The 20325-nt window shown below is 45.1% G+C and overlaps 1 protein-coding gene across 2 annotated transcripts in view; it reads right to left on the reverse strand.

Annotated features, from left to right (window-relative positions):
• Positions 1 to 553: 553 nt before the first annotated feature.
• The window catches only part of LOC115776951 (protein NLRC3-like), a 36749-nt gene continuing 16977 nt past the window's right edge, over positions 554 to 20325 (reverse strand). The window contains exons 6-9 of one of the 2 annotated variants that reach the window (XM_030724751.1): positions 14741 to 14914; positions 4649 to 4822; positions 2364 to 2537; positions 554 to 1595 (exon numbers count right to left, since the gene is read on the reverse strand). In XM_030724751.1, the coding sequence (XP_030580611.1) occupies positions 1586 to 1595; positions 2364 to 2537; positions 4649 to 4822; positions 14741 to 14914 (532 nt within the window). In that variant the 3' untranslated portion in view covers positions 554 to 1585. Of the gene's footprint in view, positions 1596 to 2363; positions 2538 to 4648; positions 4823 to 14740; positions 14915 to 19063; positions 19190 to 20325 lie in introns of those variants that run through there. The other variant, XM_030724750.1, reaches the window with a different exon arrangement.

A 20325-nucleotide genomic window follows, 5' to 3' on the forward strand; every position in this document is an offset into this window, starting at 1 on the left:
AAAGACCATGCCTCCTCCACTGTAGGGACAAGTTCAGTTCTGTCCCATCTAGTTTTTGCCAGGTCATGTAAGAAGGCTTGAACATTAAAATGTTTAAAAAGACGTTTATGGATAATTCGCCCATCAGATTTAACACTCTGTTTGTGAATGCAAGCAATGATGTAGTGATCACTAATATCCCTACAAAAGAGTTTGTGTAAACTACGTCAATTAAAGAAGCTTTATCAGCATTTGCAAGATCATTTGCAAGATCATATCGTGTTGGTTGAGATATGAGTTGTTGTAAATTTAAGGAGTCAAATTGCTCAATTACTAATTCGGGTGGGTTCAGCATATTCCAGTCTAAATCACCCAATAAAAGAAATTCCGACCGTATGAAGGGTGCTATGGAGTTACTTAAAGATTGAAGAGAGCAGGCTGGAGCAGAGAAATTTTTGGATAATTGAACTGTCAAAATCAGTAGATCAAACTGTCTTGCAATAGATTTTTGCAAAACAACAGAGCATTGCAAGTGCTCCTTTGCAAAGATGCCAACACCACCTCCCCTAGTCAACCTGTCTTGCCAGTAAAAAGTGTACCCAGACAAGTGCAGATCAGGATAGACACTAGAATTGCACAGCCATGTTTCTGAGACAACCACAAATTCAGGTTTGGTACATTCAACCCACACCCTGAGTTGATCCATTTTAGACATTAAACTCCTTGCATTGATATGCATAAAACCCAAACTATTGCGAGAGCAAACTCGGCATAAGAAAGATCCCCTGATGGTAAGGTATTATTTGCAGTATCTGAATTACCACATGGACCAGGGTTTACATGGACATTTCCAGAAAGTAATAAAAGCAATAAAATAAGTGCACAACTAAAAATGCATGCTCTCATGACAGACCGATTCTTCGGAAACATAACATTGTAAAGGTACGGTGATAAAAGTATTTTAAAAACACCATTCATGATATGTTTGTATAGTTCAGGACCATTAAGAGCGTAAAAGAACAAGTGAGCTGATAATGCACGAGTAATCCAAAAACAAACCTGATCCCTACCAGAAGGATCATCGCAGAATGTTTCAGATTTTGGTACAGTTAAAACTAAGTGGTGGCGACCAAAGAACGAGGGTAAGTCCTAAAAACATTGTGTCCTTGATGGAGATGTTGTTGGAGGCCTTTCCAGGTGATGTTCTCGAGTGTGATCCAGAATGAAGCCTGAAAAGCTGAAGCCAGTGTCAGACAGAGACTCTGCAGAGACTGTGTAGAAGGACAGAGCAGCAGCAGAGCATCCAGATCCACTGATGATCCTCTGGCAGATCCACAGGGACACACAGGGATGATGGTGGACTCTACATTGTGTGTGACAGTGGAGCTGTTCTCAGAGCAGTTCATTCTGCAGCACTGACAGTCATCTGCACTTCTTCTCATTCCTCTGTCAGTCACTGCTGGATGAAGCTCTCCTCTCCACTCCACCTCCCAGTAACATGGCCCAGTCAGAGCGTCTCTGCACACAAGCTGCTGCTGCTTCAACCTCTCTGGATCATCAGGACACAGCTCCTCCTCTCTCAGCACACACACCGTCCTGTTTACCATCAGCTCCACCTGCAGAGAGAAGAAGAAAGAGCAGAGGAGAAAAATGAGTGTTTCCAGAGACTCTTCATCAGCTGTCAGTCAGTGATGCAGCACATCCAGTATAAAGAGCAGCAGGGCCTTCAGTCCTGGGACTGTACTAGTACTCATTGTTGTTTCACTTTGGATTTGGATTGAAGTTCATCCAAATGTTTGTCCCTCCTAGTTTTAGTTTGGAGTCTCATGAACTCTAATAACCTTGGTCTGTCCACTCTGAGCTCTTTAGGAAGCCCAACAACAACCCCAACAATTCATAGGAGATGTTTCAGTCCCTCATGTAATGGTTCCAGCTGCTAACTGGAGGAACTCCATCCAAACATCTGCTCTCACAAAGTTCTTCATCACCTACAGACTGTTTCCTTCACTCCTTTAAGCTGGAAAATGAATGCAGTCATTGGTCCATGTTGGGAAAATGTCTGCATGCTGCTTTGTTCAGAGAGCTGATTGGCTGCTGACAATGAACTGATGCTGCATCAGAGCATGTGAGCTTTCCAGGAGCCGTTACTATGGTGAGCTAAAAGCTCCCAGAGTCAGCCAGTGTTTGTTAGAGCAAAAAGGCCCAAACAGGAAGTGTTTGTGTCCAATCCTGAAGCCTGTCACCATCCTCCTCTCACAGCTTCACTGAGGAAAGCTGAGAAGGCTGCAGCTTTACAGGAAACACTGGATCTTTGCTTTCATACTAACTGTGTTTAGTACACTACTGCTGAGAGCAGCATGGACTCACTCCAACCCTCTACTTACCACAGTGTCTCCAGTCTGCAGTGTGGACTCTCCTTAAGATCAGACAGCTGCTTCACTCTTGAATCCTGCAGCTTGTTTCTCCACAGGTGCAGCTGTCTCAGATGGGAGGGGTTGGACTTCAGAGCTGCTGCCAGATAATCACAGCTGATCTTTGACAAACCACAGCGCTCCAATCTGTATAAAGAATCAAAGATGTGAGTTTATTAGACAAAGTTTGAAATCATTCAGTGTTTCATAATCAGAGCTGAAGAAGTTTCAGAATGGAGAACTTTAGAAAAACTCCAAACAGCTGAAGCCAACAGGATGCAGCTTCAAACAGGAATCCAAACTGTGCAGAGTTTTCAGACTATCTGCCCGATGCAGCCACTTTGATTTTGGACATTTGAATCTCTGTTCTAGGACTAAGTCCTTGAATCATTTCTTCCAGTTGGTCCAACAAGACAGACTCAGTATTGGACATGTGTTCTGGCTCCATGAGGGGAGCTTCTAAATCTGATGTGATGGCCCCTCTGGCTCTGTCAGGTCACAGTACTGAAGAGAGGTCAAACTGAGCACACAGTTGTTCCAGTCTGGACCAAAGACTCTATACTGGAACTGAGGGACTGTTCTGACTGCACCCACTGGGTCTGTTTAAAGGCTCATGTTCTGACTCAGATTATCTATTTCTACTTCCTTTTCTTTGGCTCAAAAATGGGGATTCCTTTGAAAACAGGAACTATTTTCCCCAATAAGGAGCCCTGGATCAGTAAATCGCTGAAACATGTTCTCAGTCAGAAGAAGCTGTCTTGTTCTGAGGGAGAGAATCCAAAGATTGAGGCACAGAAACTTGTTCACAGAGAGATAAAGCAGCTAAAATCAGGTCTAAAAGGAAAGCAGAGGATGAGCTGAATAAAGGACACTCAAGGCTGGCTTGGAAAGGAATGAAGTCCATGGTGGGGATACAGAACAAGGACAAAACGGCATTTTTTCCTGATAAATCTGATCCTGAATCAGCAGCAGAGTCAGACTCATTTGATTCCAGCTCTGATCTCATTGATTTCAATGAAGAGCTTCTGATTTTAGGAAAGGGGTGGTAGGCTCTAAGCTTCACACTGATGAGGTGTTTGTGTGTAAATCTCTTAGTGGGCTCACAGAGAGAAAAAGCCCTGGTCCTGATGCTTTGGGAGTGAAATGATGGAAGTGTTGGTGAGGAACTGAGTGGGGGGAGATTTTCAGACATTTTCCAGTCCTCCTTGGAACAACAGGAAGTTCCAGCATATGGAAAGAATCTATTGTGGTGCCAGTGGCAAAGGTTCAGTCTCCTATGGCCCTCAGTGATGATGGTCCTGTGGCCCCCACCACCTCCACGTCAGAGGAACTAATTGTAATGTTCAGACTGCAGTGAAACTTCCTCCACTAGGTGGCAGTGTTTGATGAAAAAATGTTAGTCTAGCTGCCCTGTAGGCAGGAACAGGAAAATGCAGGATTTGTCCTGAAATTGGGAAAAGTGGTTAGCACTATGGCCTTAAAGCAAGAAGGTTCTAGGTTGGAGCTTCTTGGTCAGCTGGGCCTTTCTGTGGACTTTGGATGTTCTCCCACAGTCCAATGAAATGCTGCTTAGGTTCATTGGTGCTTCTAAATTGGCTGTAGGTGTGGATGTGAGAGTGTGTGCTTCTCTGTGATGGACTGCTCACCTGTTCAGGTGTACCACGCTGTTCCCTTCATCAAAGTTACCAATAAAGTTCCAAAGAAGAAAGAATGCAGAGAAATGTGCTGATTTAAAGCCTTTGAAGTGCTTCAGATGATATCTGTCCACTTGTGTCCACTAATTGATGAATGTCAGCTCTCCAATGCAGCTTTGATCTTCACAGTCTGCTTTATGAAGCTCATTCTAACCCTGAATGTCAGAGTGTTCCTCCTTCTCTTTGCCATCATTCATGGTGGCAGTGGAGGACATTTGGATGTTGGACTGTGTTTTGGATGTTGTGTGTCTGTTTTGTGTTGGACTGCTGTCTGTAAAGCAAACGGCCATTTTGGTTTGGACTTCAGTGTCAGACAGACTTTAAGGTGGAATGAAGTGTTTGAGAGTTTCACAGTGAATTATCCAGTAGAGGATTTTTCTTCTTCTTTGAAGCTTTGAAATGTCAACATTGTTCTGCTACAGTCAATGGACTAAAGCAGAGAAGAAGAAAGCAGACTTTACCATGAAGATCCTCAGTGTGGATCAGTATAATATCAGCCTTATGTCTGCAGTTTAGTGTTTCACATCAGATTAATCTCAGCACAACTAAAACATGGAGACTGACCTCAGAGTTTCAAGAACACATCGTGGACTCTCCAGAAAACCACACAGATGCTTCACTCCTGAATCCTGCAGATTGTTCCAGCTCAGGTCCAGCTGTCTCAGATGGGAGGGGTTGGACTTCAGAGCTGCTGCCAGATAATCACAGCTGATCTTTGACAAACGACAGCAATACAATCTGTATAAAGAATCAAAGATGTGAGTTTATTAGACAAAGTTTGAAATCATTAATATTGAACCATTGTTAACAACATCACATTGTGTTGGAATAAACTTTAGTTTTGTGAATAAATGTGTGAAATGCTCCTAAATATAAAGTGAAAATAAAGCTGATGACATTTGATTTGCTGCAGAGTTTCTTTGTGAGGGAGCAGTACATACAAACAGTTGCAGAGGGCGTGTCTGATGGATTGAACATGAAACAGGAAGTGTTGAGCTGAAATCTGCTCAGAATGAATGCAGGTGCAGGTGTGTCACAGGGGAATGTGGGTGGACTGTCACACTCTGTCACAGCGTAGCACCAACATCCACTCTGAGTGCAGATCATAGAAAGTGTCTGCGGCAGCTGGAGCTGACGGTCCTCACATCACAGAAAGTGTGTGAGAAGAAGAAGAAGAAGAAGAACATTTACCCAACAGTTTAACATTGGCCACATTATGATCACCATGGCAATGAGTATAACAGAGCCGCCCACCTACTCCAGGACATCGTGAGGATGTCACACTTTGCCTGTGCTGGAAACTATCAACAATCTCAAGGTTATAAGTCCATCTGCAGAGATCTTGATGTTCCTTTGTCCACGGTGCACAACATAATCAAGAAGGTTACAGCCCACAGCTCTGTAGCTGATCTCACTGGATGTGGATGGAAGAGAAAAATTGATGAAAGATTTCAGCGCAGGATAGTTCTGATGGTGGATAAGCAGCTCCAATCAAGCTCTAAAGAAGTTCAAGCTGTCCTGCAGGCTCAGGGTGCATCAGGACCCACTGCTGACGCAGTGACATTAAGAAGCTAGACTGCAGTTTACCAAAATGTACGTGAGTAAGCCAAAATCCTTCTGGGACGATGTCCTGTGGACAGATGAGACCAAGACAGAGCTTTTTGGTAAAGCACGTCATTCTACTGTTTACAGAAAACAGAACGAGGCTACAAAGAAAAGAACTCAGTACCTACAGTCAGATATGGAGGAGGTTCAAGGATGTTTGGCTGCCTCTGGATTCCTTTACTGTGTGCAAGACATCATGAAATCTGAAGATTACCAAAGGATTTTGGGTCATAATGTAGGGCCCAGTGTCAGAAAGCTGGGTTTGAGCCCAAGGTCATGGGTCTTCCAGCAGGACCTGCTGAGTTCTAGATGGTTCCCCTCACACCACACAACAAAGTCCTTCACCATCATCCTGTACTCATCCTCATCCCCCCTGCTGATACATCCAACTATTGCAGAGTCTTCAGAAACCTTCTGAAGATGGCAGATCTCTGAGCAGTAGCTGAAGTCTGTGGTGTAGAGGGTGAAGAGGAAGAGAGAGAGGACAGTTCCCTGTGGGGCTCCAGTGCTGCTGACTACTCTGTCAGACACACAGTGCTGCAGATGTACATACTGTGGTCTGCCAGTCAGGTAGTCAACAATCCAGGACACAAGGGGGACATCTACCTGCATCCCTGTCAACTTATCACCCAGAAGAGCAGGCTGAATGGTGTTGAATGCATTTGAGAAGTCAAAGAACATGACCCTCACAGTGCTGGCTGGCTTATTCAGGTGAGCGTAGACTCAGTTTAGCAGATAGATGATGGTGTCCTCGGCTCCCAGGCGGGGCTGGTAGGCAAACTGGAGGGGGTCCAGAAATGGCCGGACCATGGGCCGGAGCTGATCCAGGACGAGCCTCTCCATGGTCTTCATTATGAGAGACGTCAGTGTCAAAGTTTCAAAGACTTCAGTCTGGCTCTCTCCCACCCGAGGAAAGACCAGAGCCAGACTTGCTGTGCATTCAAGGCGGGAACATCCTTTGACCTTTGGACTTTGCCTGGCAACAGCACTGTGACCCCTCCCCTCTCTGAGCTGATCCAATCACTGCAAAGATCTCAGATGAAGGTTAATAAAGGTCAGTGATGTGACCTTTGTTAGAAAAACAGTGGGTGTAATGTGTGTGTGCTGCAGTGTATCCCTGATGTTCCTTTCTAACCAAAGATCTGGGATCGAGCTTCACTGAGCTGCTTCTACTTTCATCCAGATGAGGCCCACATCAATGACCTTACTCTGCATGTTTCCATCTACGCACCATCACCCACCTTCATCCATCCCTCACACCCGTCAGCACCACCATCCTTGTTCATGCCCTGCTCCCTTCTTGCATTGATTGCTGTGACTCACTTCTTTCTGCTTTATGGCTCAAACTTCTCTGCAAACTTCAGATGATCCAGAATTCATAACCTGAACCTCCTCCACTCAACACGTCACCCCACCCTTCAGGAACTCCACTGGCTGTTGGAAATATTTTTATTATTCCAATGCTGATATTTAAAGTTATTATTCCTACTTCTGTTTATTTGCAACTAAACTGCTTTCTACACTGTAATAAATGCATATTGTGTATCTAAAAGTAGTAGTAGGATTTGAGGCCTGTTTGAGTTGCTCTTATTTGTGTTCAGGCACCAGAAGCTCTGCTACTCCTCCCTAACAGTTTGCTGTGGCCAAGCAGGCCCTCTCAGATCATACTCAAAGCATACTCATCTTCTGCTCTAGCCCCGTGATGAACCTGTTGCTCATTCAAATTCATGCTTAGGGGTCTCAGCTCATAAAACTGCCCTTTTTGGGTTCATGTATAGGACACCAGTCAAACTGTTTGCCCAGTATTTGATTTATACCATTTATAGGGATAAATCTATCCAGTGGACCTAGCCGTAGGCTAACTTGCTTGTGTAGCACAGCCAAAAACTTTGGAAATGCAAATCAAGAAAGTGTAAATCTGTCTAAGAAACAAGTCTAGGGGCAAATTGGGCCCCACTTTCTCCCTCATATCTGGTCTGTGTAAGTGTGGGCAGCTGTAAATCCTTCTCCAGGAGTACCATAGGATGGCCACAAGGAGGTTGTTTCTGACAATTATTGTGATGAATTTTTCTTACTGTTTTGTTGATGTATTGAAGTATGGGATGTATGGATGTTTGTTCTTCTTTAGATAATGTCAGTAGAATTAATGACAGTTTCTAATGTATGCTTACAAAATGCAGACTCAGCACAAATCTTAGACAAAGAAAGGGAAAGAGTATAAATACCACAGTTAGGAGAGGGAAGGGAGGAGAAGAGAAGATGTAGCGACTGTCTTTGTGGTGTTGTCCGTTTTTCCAGCAACTACTAAGTCACAACCTCCCGGGAGGGCTTCTTGCTTTTACTTTTTGCTTTTTGCCCTCTGTTTTTTGTGTTTGTATATTTCTAAGTACTAGTGACTTTTTGCAACAGAGCTTGCTCATCTCCATGGATCATTTGGACAGTTTGATTTTATTTGGACTCATACTTAATCTCAGCACGGGCTCTCCTCGGTCGGAGGGAGTGATGAGGGCATGATCAACAGGTTCTTTCTTCCTTTCTGTTACTCTGTGTGTGTAACTCAGTCTTCACTATGTTACTGTCTGTGTCTTTTTAACTATTTGTGTACTACTAAGATGTCTAATAAACAGCCTGCATCAGAACCTGCTCAACCCTGTGATTTGTTGGTAACTATGGTTTTAATTGAGTTTTAATTTGCAGTCAAAAAGGAACATGGAGACCCCTAAAATGTAACATACACTTCATTCCAACAAGTCGTCTTCTGAGCTGGACCAACAACACTGGTCTCTGTGTGCAGCTGCTGTGAGACGAGCGCTCAGGGAGCGTCTACAAAGTGCAGCACTGAAAGAACATCATCCAGAAATTTGCTTCTGTCACACAAACATCTGCTGTTATTATTTTAGCCAAACTCTGTGGAGGCCTTTATTGGAGGTCAAAGGTCATTAAAATGGTCAGAGCAAAGAGGGTGATGAGGAAATATGATGAAATGTCGTGTATTAGCAGGAAGTTCTTGAATCATTTTCCTCATAAAGCAAACAAAATGATGGAGAAACATGTTTGTACAAACTCAGTGTTGTAGTTGGATCAGCAGGATGACCCTGATGGTTAAAGTGATTTTAGTGACGCTGTATGAGAGTGAAGTTATTACTCAGGATTTATGATGATGAGCTTTCACTGCTGCTCTTTGTAGGCCGTCCACTTTATCCTGAAATGTTTCCATGCTTCAGTCAGAGCTCCAAAGAAGAGTTTATAGTCAGGGACATTGGATCTGGTCTTTGAATGTGGAGCAGGGAGCTTTATTTCCACTGATCCACAGCGTTCCTCTGCTCACTGCATTGGATAGATTTGTAGTCAAAGGGATTTTTAGCAGCTGCTGAGATCAGCTGCTCCTAAAGCAGCGTTTATTTGACTCTGATCATTAAAGATCTTTGTGTGAGCTCACGGTTTGTCCCCCAGACCAGTTTGGCTCACAGTTTATTCAGAGTCAGGATGGATTTTTGTGCAAACACACTTGATAAGAACAGGAATCTGGACACAATGTGGCTCTGAAGCATCTTCACAGCAGCTTTAGAATCACTGTTTTTGTCTTCCCATTTCAAGACTTCTTCTTTCATTTCACTTCCTTTCTTGGACCACTTTGATTCCCAGCAGTCTCTCCTGCTGATCCAGACACCCACAGCTTTCAGTTCCTCTTTAACCTGGATATTAATATCAGCTGTTCTGGGATCAGAGCCCATCCACACTCCCTCTGTCTCGTCCTGCTGTCATTTGGCCCCTGATGCAGATTCAGAACGTTCCGAGTGCTGATTTAATCTGTGCGGCTCTTCCTGGTTTCTGAGGATCACAGTGACATCATCAGTGTGAGCCAGGGCAGCCCCTCTGTGAGAGTCTCCAATCAGACCGCCTTTGATCCTTATTGATGGTTTCCAATAGAGGACTGATGGCGAGGACACAGAGAGCAGCACTCAGAGGACAGCCCTGCTTCACGCCTCAGGAGATGTTCAAGGCTTCACTTAAAGCTGCGTTTACTTGAAGCTGCACTGGAGATGTTTCATAGAGGAACTGGACCATTAGAGTCAAACCATCAGGGCTTACATACGCCTTCATTACTGCCCACAAACACGAGTGTGAGACACAATCAAAGGGTTCCTTCTGATCCAAACCCACAATAAACAAGTCTTCCTGCTGTCAATCATCTCTCTGCAACTGCACAGACTGTCCCACAGCTGGAGCCCCTTATTGCACATGTTTGTTCTTATTATCCACAATTAGATCATCAATAAACCTGTTCATTATTATTGGAGCTAATATTTGATCAGCTGCAGTCATTACTGTTAACTGGATACAATGATGTAACTCACACTGAGCTCCTTTGTTATATAATAAGCACATGACTCCACGTTCTTATTCTAAAACAAAGGAGCTTAAGAGTTGGTACTGACTGACAGAGACTCATGACTGAGACCTTTGACCTTTGGTAAACTGTAAGGGGGCTGCAGCCCCCCAGCACAGAGGCTGTCAGCAGCAGTGATCAGAGGACTCAGTGAGCTCTGTGATGCAGTCAGAGGTTGGACCTGTGAACATCCTGTCTCTGCTGCTTTGGCTCTTTGTGTTGAATGTGCTGAAGTGAACTCTGTGAGGACTCTGGAAAGGTCACTGAGAGACGCCGTAAGTCCAGTGCATATCATCCCGAGTCACAAGGTGCACTCGAATGTTTACACCAGACACTAAAGTTGATGATGAGAAAGTTTTGTCTGGAATCAGGCAGGGAGTGGGATGACGGTTTGCCATTGCTTCTCTTAGCTGTAAGGGAGAGTGTGCAGGAATCCCTTGGATTTATTCCTGCTGAACTAGTGTTTGGACACACAGTATGTGGCCGCTTGCAATTGTATAAAGAGCAATGTTTTTTCGATCCCGTGTCTGCCACGCGAAACGTACTGGATTATGTGAGTACATTTCGGGAGTGCCTGCATAAGGTATGTGAGCTGGCGCATACTGCTCTTTCGTCCTCCCAAGGGAGGATGAAAAAGAGGTTCGACAGGAAGGCAGTACCGAGACAGTTCCAAGTTGGGGATAAGGTTCTGACTCTTCTGCCTGTGAGTGGATCGTCCCTCCAAGCGAGGTTCTGCGGGCCCTATACAGTGAAAGAAAAGTTAAGTGAAACAGACTATGTTGTAGGTACCCCAGATCGCAGGAGGAAAACGCGAGTCTGCCATGTTAATTTAATGAAGCCCTATGTTACTCGCTGTACAGAAATGGAGACGACACCGTCTCCTGCGGAGCCATCGGCTGTAGCTGTGGTTGCACCAGTGGCCCCCACTCAATATAATCCAGAAAGCGATAATCTGCATTTCACCAGTGCGGAGACCGTGTCCCGTTTCCGGAACTCGGAGATAGCAGCTGATTTAAAATCTTATTTATCTCACTTAGACGAGTCTGCACAACGTGACGAGTACCACCTGATTAACAGCCATCGTTCTCTATTCACTGACATGCTGTCCCGCACATCTGTGTTGCAGCATGACATTGATGTAGGGGCTCAGCCCCTGATCAAACAGCATGCTTACCAGGTTAACCCCACAAAATGTGAGCAACTCCAGCAGGAGGTCACTTACCTGTTGGAAAATGGCTTGGCTGTTCCCAGCTCCAGCGCGTGGAGTTCTCCTTGCCTGCTCGTGCCAAAGCCTGACAAAACGCCACGGTTTTGCACAGACTTTCGCAAAGTAAACAGTGTCACCAGGCCCGACTCCTACCCGCTACCGCGGATGGAGGACTGCGTGGACCATGTGGGTTCCGCAAAATACGTTACCAAGCTTGATCTGCTAAAAGGATACTGGCAGGTGACGTTGACACCACGCGCATCCAACATTTCAAGCTGAGCAGATGGTGCCAGACCTTGCCTCATTCACCCGATCAGTATAGAGTGCTGTGTTTTTTCTCGTGTGTGTCAGGGGCGAAACGGAAGGGGTGAGCTGCCTTTTTCTTTTTGGGATCTTTTCTCCTGTTTTTTTGGTTAGGGAGTTAGGGATAGTGAATGCCATTTGTTTGTTTTTTTGGGTAGGGTTTAGTTAGTTTTCTCTCCCCTGGGTTTGCTGTTTTGTTTGTTGTTTTGGCCTTGGCCCACCCCGGAGTTTATGTTCTCGCACATTCAATAAACTGTCAAATCGTTATATCTGACCCGCTTGTAGTGTGTGGTGCTTTTGGGGCTGAGGCAAGGGGGCCGCCTGTCCAATTTTTGGTGTTGCGTTCTAACCCCTAGACCAGGGCGTAACAGTTCTGGAAAAAACTGCAGCTCAAAGTTCACCTTCACGGCTAATTTGGAAAGCAGTGGCAGCAATCCTCTCTTTATCTTCAGCTCCTGCAGTCACCTCAGCTCAGAGTCTCAGATTCAAACCAGCTTCTAGTGGTTTCCCTGGTTTCTGCGCTCCAGGGAAAAAGGACTTCCTCTTCACTCTGATTGGGTCTCTGTCAGTCGGTACCAACCCTCAGTGAAGACACAGGATTTAGAGCTGACAGATCTGCTGCTCTGCTCACTGTTTGACTTCCTGTTTGATATGATGCTGCACACTGAAACTGCTTTGGCTTCTTCATTCATGAGCAAACATACAGTCACTGCACAGCTTCAGATTTTAGACTCCAGCTGAGCCTGAAACAGTGTCAGCAGTTATTATTCATGCTCATGTTTCTGAGGAGCTTCTCATTTGGTCCAATGATCCAGGAGAAAGTGTGAGCAAAGTGCAACATGCCGGTGTGGCTGTCAGGGAAGTTCTTCCATAGACTCGGATCCAGATTTCACGGCAGGTTGAGTGGAAAATGTTGGAGTTTGGGATGGTGACCCCTGACCCTAAACTACAAGAAGAACACAAACAGCAGGTGGACACAGACATCTTCAGTCAGTCTCTCACAGATGCAGAAGCCCCGTCCACATTCAAAGCATCATCATCCTCATCATCACCATCATCATCATCCTGGTTCCCAAAAACAGACTCATCACCCTGAATGACTTCAGACCATGAAGTGCTTTTTAAAGCTGGTACTGACACACATCAGCTCTGTGGTCCCAGACACCGCTGAGCCTCTACAGTTCACCTACTGCTCCAACAGGTCAGTGGATGACACAGTGACCACGGCCCTCCACCACAGCTACAACACCTGGGCAGCAGCAGACCCTACACCAGGATGCTGCTCCTGGATTATAGTTCGGACTCTGATACCATCAGACCAGGAAAGCTGATCCCGGGGTCCCGACTCCCACCTGCAACTGGATTTTGGACTTCCTCACAGTCAGACAACAGGTGGGGTGGATGGGAGGCAGGGTCTCCTCTGAGCTCTCAGTCAGCACAGGATCCCCACAGAGCTGCTGTCTCAGCCCTAAACTCTTCACCCTCTACACCCACAACTGTGTTTCCACCCAGGAAAACCCCGTCATCATCAACACCTCCATCCTGGGCCTCATAAAGGGTGGGGATGAGTCTGCATACAGAGACTTGGTTACAAACATCTCTGTCTATGGAGAGGAGAATGAGCTCCTCATCAATGTAGACTAAAGCTGTGAAATAATGGCAGACTTTAGGAAACAGGCCCCGCCTCTGCAGCCATGAAAAAGCTCTGGCTGCTTCTCATTTCATATCAGATCCTTTAAAGCTTCAGTGAAGCTGGACTGTGATGCTTCCTTTCCATATCCCACTGAGGCTTCCATAATGACTCCAACTCTGCTGTATACACTGTATGTCCTGATGTCTGATCACTGAAGAAGGAAGAAAAGGCGCACATTTGTGCCCAGGGGTCTGTAAGCTGGAGATCCAGCCATGGCCACATGCAGCCATCATGGATTTAGTGTGAACAATAAAACAGGCAGTGATGTTTCCACAGCTGATCAATACAATTATTGATTAATAAAGAACAGAATCGGCTGTTGGAGAACGAATCCACACGTCAATCAACATCTTCATCAGCACAAGCAGGACCATGAAAGCAGGAAACACCCCAAACTGCCATTTCTCCTTCTCCAACTGCTGCACATGAATGATCCTTCATACACAGACCCACAGCCTCTGATTGGTCTGAAGGCTCTCTGACAGCCAATAGGAACAAAGAAAAGTCCAGACTGACAGTTTGATGCTCTGTGGGGTTAGGCAGTGAACTGCTCACGCTGCTTTCAAGGTCCTCCCAAACTGTCTGAATTGGATCAACTTTCTGAAGCAGATCTGTGATCAGCTGCTGTGTCTAACATGTGGACCTGACTCATGAACTGTATTAAACACTGTGACTGAACTGAGAACTGCTCCAACATGGAAACTATTGCTTCATGTTACCATCACTTCTGTATGTTAGTGTCTCGGTGCCATGTCAGACTGGGCTCCATGGACACCTCAGACACTTGGACTGGTCTCAGCGGCCTTCTTCTTGGAGTCCTTCCAGCAGAGTCCTTTCTCTGCTCCAGCTTCTGTGTCAAACGCTCACACAGAGCCTGAATCCTGCTTTGTTGGCATGTTTGGGCCTGTGTGAGGCTGCTCTTTGTTCCTCTGCTTTAACACACACCTCAGCAGCACAGCAGCTGTGTGGGTGTCTCTGTAGCAGCCATGAACATCATCACAGCTCCGACCTTCACCTTTATTAGCTTTGACATTCACGTCTCTGTTTCCACAGAAGCTCAAAGTCTCTGCAGCCTGTTTGGATCTGCTATCATCAGATCTTCAACAGCCTCATTCACATCCCTCACACACTCTACAGCCTCATCAGGACTGACTTCATCTTCACTGACTGATGGAGCACAACATGAACCTGTGGAGGCTGAAAAACTGTCCTGTCCAACATCTCCCCGTCACCGCTCCACTTCTGTCAGCCTTTAAATGAACTGCTCAAGTCTGTCACTTCTATTTGGAGGAAAAAGTGTTATTTGGAAAGACACAACATTTCTGAAAGCACTCAAACTTCTTCACATTTGTCTTCAGACACATCCTGAACATTTAGGAACCAAAGAAAGTTTCAAACATCAATCAAAGATCTGAAATAGAGAAAAACAACAACAACAGCTGCAGTCAGTGAACTGACCTCAGAGTCTCCAGTCGACAGTTTGGACTCTCCAGTCCAGCACACAGAAGCTTCACTGCTGAATCCTGCAGGTTGTTCTCACTCATGTCCAGCTGTGTCAGATAGGAGGAGTTGGACTTCAGAGCTGAGGCCACAACTTCACAGTGAGTCACTGAGAGTCCACAGTTAATCAGTCTGTGATTAGAGAAAATATGAAGTGTGTTATTGTAAAAGCAGAAATGTGCATTATAAACACAGACTGAATGTATATGAAGACAAAACAGAGTGAGGTCATAATGTGATGTACATCTGCTCTGCACATCTGGGCTTCAGCTCCTCTCAGCTTACTGTTTTTGACACAATGATTGTCTGCAGCTCTCTCAGACCTGCACACTTTTAATGAGAAGCTTTGTTTGGCTGCAGATCTGCAGATGAAGGAGGAAAATGGCCTCACATTTAGGCTCCATAATGTCCACAGTCTGTCAGTCACAGCTGATCCAGAGTCAGAGTCAGCACCAACATTTGGACTGTTTCCTGCTTTGAGTCTGACTCCAGGTCAGCTCAGTGAAGAGTTCCAGCTGGGAAAGATGATCTCTCTTTGCTACCTGCTGCTGTCAGGTACGCCTGTTCACGCCCACATGCAGGAAAAAGCTGCTGAGCAGGAATCAAACTCATCACTGGACGGTGTCTCTGTGTAAGTGGAGCGTTTCAGCCACATTAGCAGCATTAAAGTTCTCCATCGGCATTTTCTTCTTCTTGTGGGTTTAATGGTCGTGGGCAAACCAGCTTTGAGGGCATTACCGCCACCTACTGGACTGGAGTGGATCAGGAGTAAGAAAACCCCCTCAGGTTCTGAAAAGTTCTCCGTCTCTGCGACCGATTCCCTTTAACAATGAGTGGATCATCGCTGACATGTTTTTCCACGCCTCCACCGCTCTCTGCCGTGTTTGTGTGTTGTGGTCGCTGTGCTGAGAATTTTCACTTTAACCCATTTACTACTAGCGAGCATTAGCAAAAGTGATCGTTCTGTACCAGAAGGACCCCCATCATAATGTTTTTATACCTGTAACCTCCATTAAACCTTTACTGGAAAACAGCTGGAGGTTCTTCATCAACCACCTAATCATCAAGTGAAGAAATGAGAACTTTGTAGCTGCTCCATCCACCCTGTTTTTGTCACAGGGAAAAACTGCAGTACAGAAGTTAAAATATCAAGATGAACTGTTAATACGACAAAAGTATTTCTTATCTGTTTACTCGATTACTTGTCAGTGTTCTAGCTAGTGGTTAATTGCTAGGCGTTGCACCTTGCTGAGATGCTCTAGCGCCAGGCTGAGGATTTCACCACTTCATTTTCGGAGCTCTGCTGTCACTGCATTTAGCAGACAGGAGTGCACCCCGCGGACTCCGCCCTGGCAAGATCGTTGCTTGCACTTGAATTATTTCACCGCAATTTCCAATCTACCACTGATTTCGTGGGGTACAGAAATCGAAATGACAACTGGCATGAAAGCAAGAAGTATGACAAAAAACTAAGATCAAATGAAAATTTCAGGCATGATTTAACACAAGTGCATCATCGCTGACAAGTTTTTCCATGCCTCTACTGCTCTGTGTTGTGAGTGCGCGCGCATGTGTTGTGCAAAGAAAGTCAGCTGTTATTTTTTCTTTACTTCAGCTGTAGCCACCAGAACGGATCGCTATAACCACAGTTTGCTAGCGGGGGCTGCCATTAGCACTAGCGATTGTTCGGTTCCAGAAGGCCCCCTTCAGTACAGAGGGGCTCTGTCAAAATGTTTTTTATGCTTTAATCCCTGATTAGCAACTAAAAATAGAGCTGCAGTAGAAACGTAATTTGGAGGATGCTTGTAAATAAAAAGCATTACAGCATTAAGCTCATGCAGCCCCCCGTTTTTTAACAAAAACACAGCAGCAGCTGTTTTACTGCAGTCTGTCTGCACATGCGCAGCAAGCGCAAAGAGGCGGAGCCATTACTGAGACGGTGATCTCAGGTGGAGTGAAAGGAGCTCTTGTTCCTGTAACCACCTTGTAGTGGCAATCCAACCACCAAAAGGCCACTTGAGGGAATTTGAAGCCATTTCCAACACAGTCTGTGATGTCTGCTACTTTCAACACTTTATTTATCGTTTAAAGCTTAAAAAACAGCTACAAAACTGGAGTGCATGATGACGATATAACGGGTAAGCTCCAAAAACAGTGCAAAAGGGATTAAAACAGGGCATAACCCTCAGAACCAGCACACGGTTGAAAAACTGTGTGTCATCCTCCTGGCTCCAATTCCCTACACCTGTGCCCCTAAAGACTTCCTCGTATAGAGCAAACATGCAATCTAAAACCCATGCCCCCCAGTGCCCAAGTGACACCACTACATACCAAAATTGGCGACAACACACCTTGAAAACCTTTACTGGGAAACAGCTGGAGGTCCTTCATCAACCACCTGACCAGCAACATGAGGAACTTTGTAGCTGCTCCATCCACCCTGTTTGTTTCACACAGAGAAACATCTGCAGTACGTCAGTAAGTTAAAATATGCAGATGAACTGCTAATACGAAAAAAGTATTTCTTATCAGATTACTTGATTTATTGATGGAGTAATCGATAGAATACTCGATTGCTAAAATAACTGATAGTTTGCAGCCCTACTTGTATTCAGAAAGCCATAGACAAACATTAGTTTTCAGCACCAGTGGAGCTGTGAAAGGCCTTCAAGAATAAAAAACTACAGTTCCCAGCAAGATGATGTCACTTCCTGTTGCATTAAAATCTAATAGTTTATGCTTACAACATGGGGGCTCATATTTGAAAGAAGGAAATGCTTTTAGTAGGGATGTGCACGATTACTCAACTAGCCGACTAGCCGTCGTTATTGTTACTAGTCAGTTAACCTAATTATTAAGGTTTCAGTAAATCCAGTGCAGGTAATTGTTGGTCCCAAATGATATGCAGTCATCTGCCACCAGATGGAGCTGCAGCCCTTACATCGTTAAAGAAAAATACCATGTCGTAAGCGCACCTCCAAAGAAAAACCCTTCCTTCTCTGTATTTCCAGTTTGTACAAAGAAGTGATTAAACTAGTGGGACAAATGTGTTTGTGCCTTAAAAACACTGAGAGTAGGACCCAGGAGGGAAAAAAGTGCCTGCATTTTATGTTTCTGTCAGCCTACACCTCATGCAAAACACCGGGACATGACCGAAAGGTAATTAACACACACTAATGCATCTGCACAGGTATAAACGCAGCAACATCGGCCACTTAAGTCGTAGCAGCTGAAGTCTGAATCAGGAGTAAGCTGGAGGAGGAGGCTGGGTGAGAGGTCTGAGCTCCACTGTAATGTGGATAGGAGGAAGAAAATGGATGGATGTGTGTTTGTGTTGTTCTGATGTGTGTCATGAATTATAGAGCAACGAGCATTGGTGATAATGTGCCACACTTTTAAGTCACAATTTATTCATTTTTAGGATGTTATTTTCTCATATTCAGTGATGTGTGAACATCGTTTTCATATTCTTTGTTGTTTGGAGTATAATGTGCAGTGTTAATAATGCGCGATGCACAGTGCTGCACAGTTAAGCAGCATTTAAAGTGCGATTCATCATAGAAGAATGAGATTAATGGTTTCAAATGCCTTTGTTTGGACAGCTTTTGTCCATTAAACAGGCAAAAAATGTAATTTGATATCTGAGTGTTTCTTAGTTTTAGACTAGTCAGCTGATCGTTAAAACATCTGGATTATGTTTTTGTTGTGTATGCTTTTTATGTGATTTCTGCAAACACATTACTGAAAGTAAACGGCACTCTGGGACACATTAAATGCATGATATATAAGTGTAACTCTTCTGGATTATATGCAAAGATTATCACTCTATTGATCTAATAAGTCCTGATTTAGAGTTCTACGTTGGTCCTACATACATAACAAAAATCCTCTCTGAACCTAACCTAACATGCACCTCGAGAAATGTAATTACTGTACACGTCCACAAAGACTGTGATTACTGCCTAGGCTTCAGAGGGTCTTTCCAGTTACATGCGTAGACCCGGTCACTCAATTAACAAGCGGGAGCGACATTTAGTGGTTGAAAAAATTTCTGGCTAGGACCCTGATTGGGTTTCATTTTAAAGTCAGAGAAATCTTCACTAATGTGCAGATCAATATTTACACAAATATACTGAGAGCTGCAAACTTGGAATTCCAATGTGACACAGATGGATTTTTTCCTGCTTCCAACGACAACTCTGTGAGGGCAGCTAATGAGAAAGCAGAAGCAGAACATTGTTACATTTTTCTACAAGTTCTCACATTTTGCTGCATATTTACCTTCATAATAATATCGAGGAATTGCCACCTTATCGTGGTGGAGGGGTTTGTGTGCCCCAGTGATCCCAGGAGCTATGTTGTCTGGGGGCTTGTCCCTCTGGTAGGGTCTCCCATGGCAAACTGGTCCTGGGTGAGGGTCCAAAGAAAGAGCGGTTCAGAAGACCCTTATGATTGAAACAGCAAGGGAACAGTTTACCCTGCCCGGGATAGGGTTACCGGGGCCCCACCCTGGAGACAGGCCTGGGGAGGGAGCTCGAGGGAGAGCGTCTGGTGGCCGGGCATTAGCCCGTGGTGCTCGGCCGGGCGCAGCCCGAAGAGGTTAGATGGGCCCGCCCTCCTGTAGGCCCACCACCCGCAGGAGACGTCGTAGGGGTCGGGTGCAGTGTGTGTCGGGCGGTGGCCGAGGGCGGAGGCCCTGGTGGACCAATTCCCGGCTATCGAAACTGGCTATTGGGACATGGAATTTCACCTCTCTGGTGGGGAAGGAGCCTGAGCTACAGTCCCGGACAGAATTTCTGTCGCTTATCCATGTTGTGGAAACAAAAGCTCATAACCTGACTTTAAATTCATTGATTTTAGAAATGACTCATATGAAAGCTGAAACCCTCCCAAATTAGGTTTAATTTACGAAAATAAATTTGCTTCACTGCAGAAATATTGATCATTTAATGAACACAGAAAGGTCAGATTTTGGCAAGACAAACGTTTTGTCGCCTTGTCATATAATGCACCCAATCCTAGTTTACAGCCTCACCTGTGCTCACTAATTGATCGGTTAATTAGTGGGTGTGTATAAAAAGAACCCCAGCACCCCAGACCTTCACTTGAACTGCAACTTGACTTCTGACAACATGCCAAAAATCCACCCTGCGACCAAAGCCTTGATTATCAAGAGGCTGAAGACCAGATCCACTGCAGAGGTTGCTGGCACCTTTAATGTGTCTCAGCGTCAAGTACAAAGAATTAAAAAAAAGATTTGAAGAGACTGGAGATGTTTTTGACAAGCCCAGGTCTGGCAGACCCCGCAAGACAACTGCTCAGGTGGAACGTTTGTTGGTAAGAAAATCCAAAGCCAGCCCCTTTTCCACTGCAGCAGAGCTCCACCAGGCCTGGTCACCTCAAGTCCCTGTGTCAACTAGAACAGTTTGTAGGATTCTGTCTCGAAATGGCCTCCATGGTCGAATCAGTGCCCAGAAGCCAGCACTAAACAAAAGGCAATTAAAAAAAACGTGTGGCATTTGCCAAGGCCCACAGCCTGCTAA

The sequence above is a fragment of the Archocentrus centrarchus genome, unplaced genomic scaffold, assembly GCF_007364275.1.
Source record: "Archocentrus centrarchus isolate MPI-CPG fArcCen1 unplaced genomic scaffold, fArcCen1 scaffold_41_ctg1, whole genome shotgun sequence".
In the NCBI taxonomy this organism is placed as follows: Eukaryota; Metazoa; Chordata; class Actinopteri; order Cichliformes; family Cichlidae; genus Archocentrus; species Archocentrus centrarchus.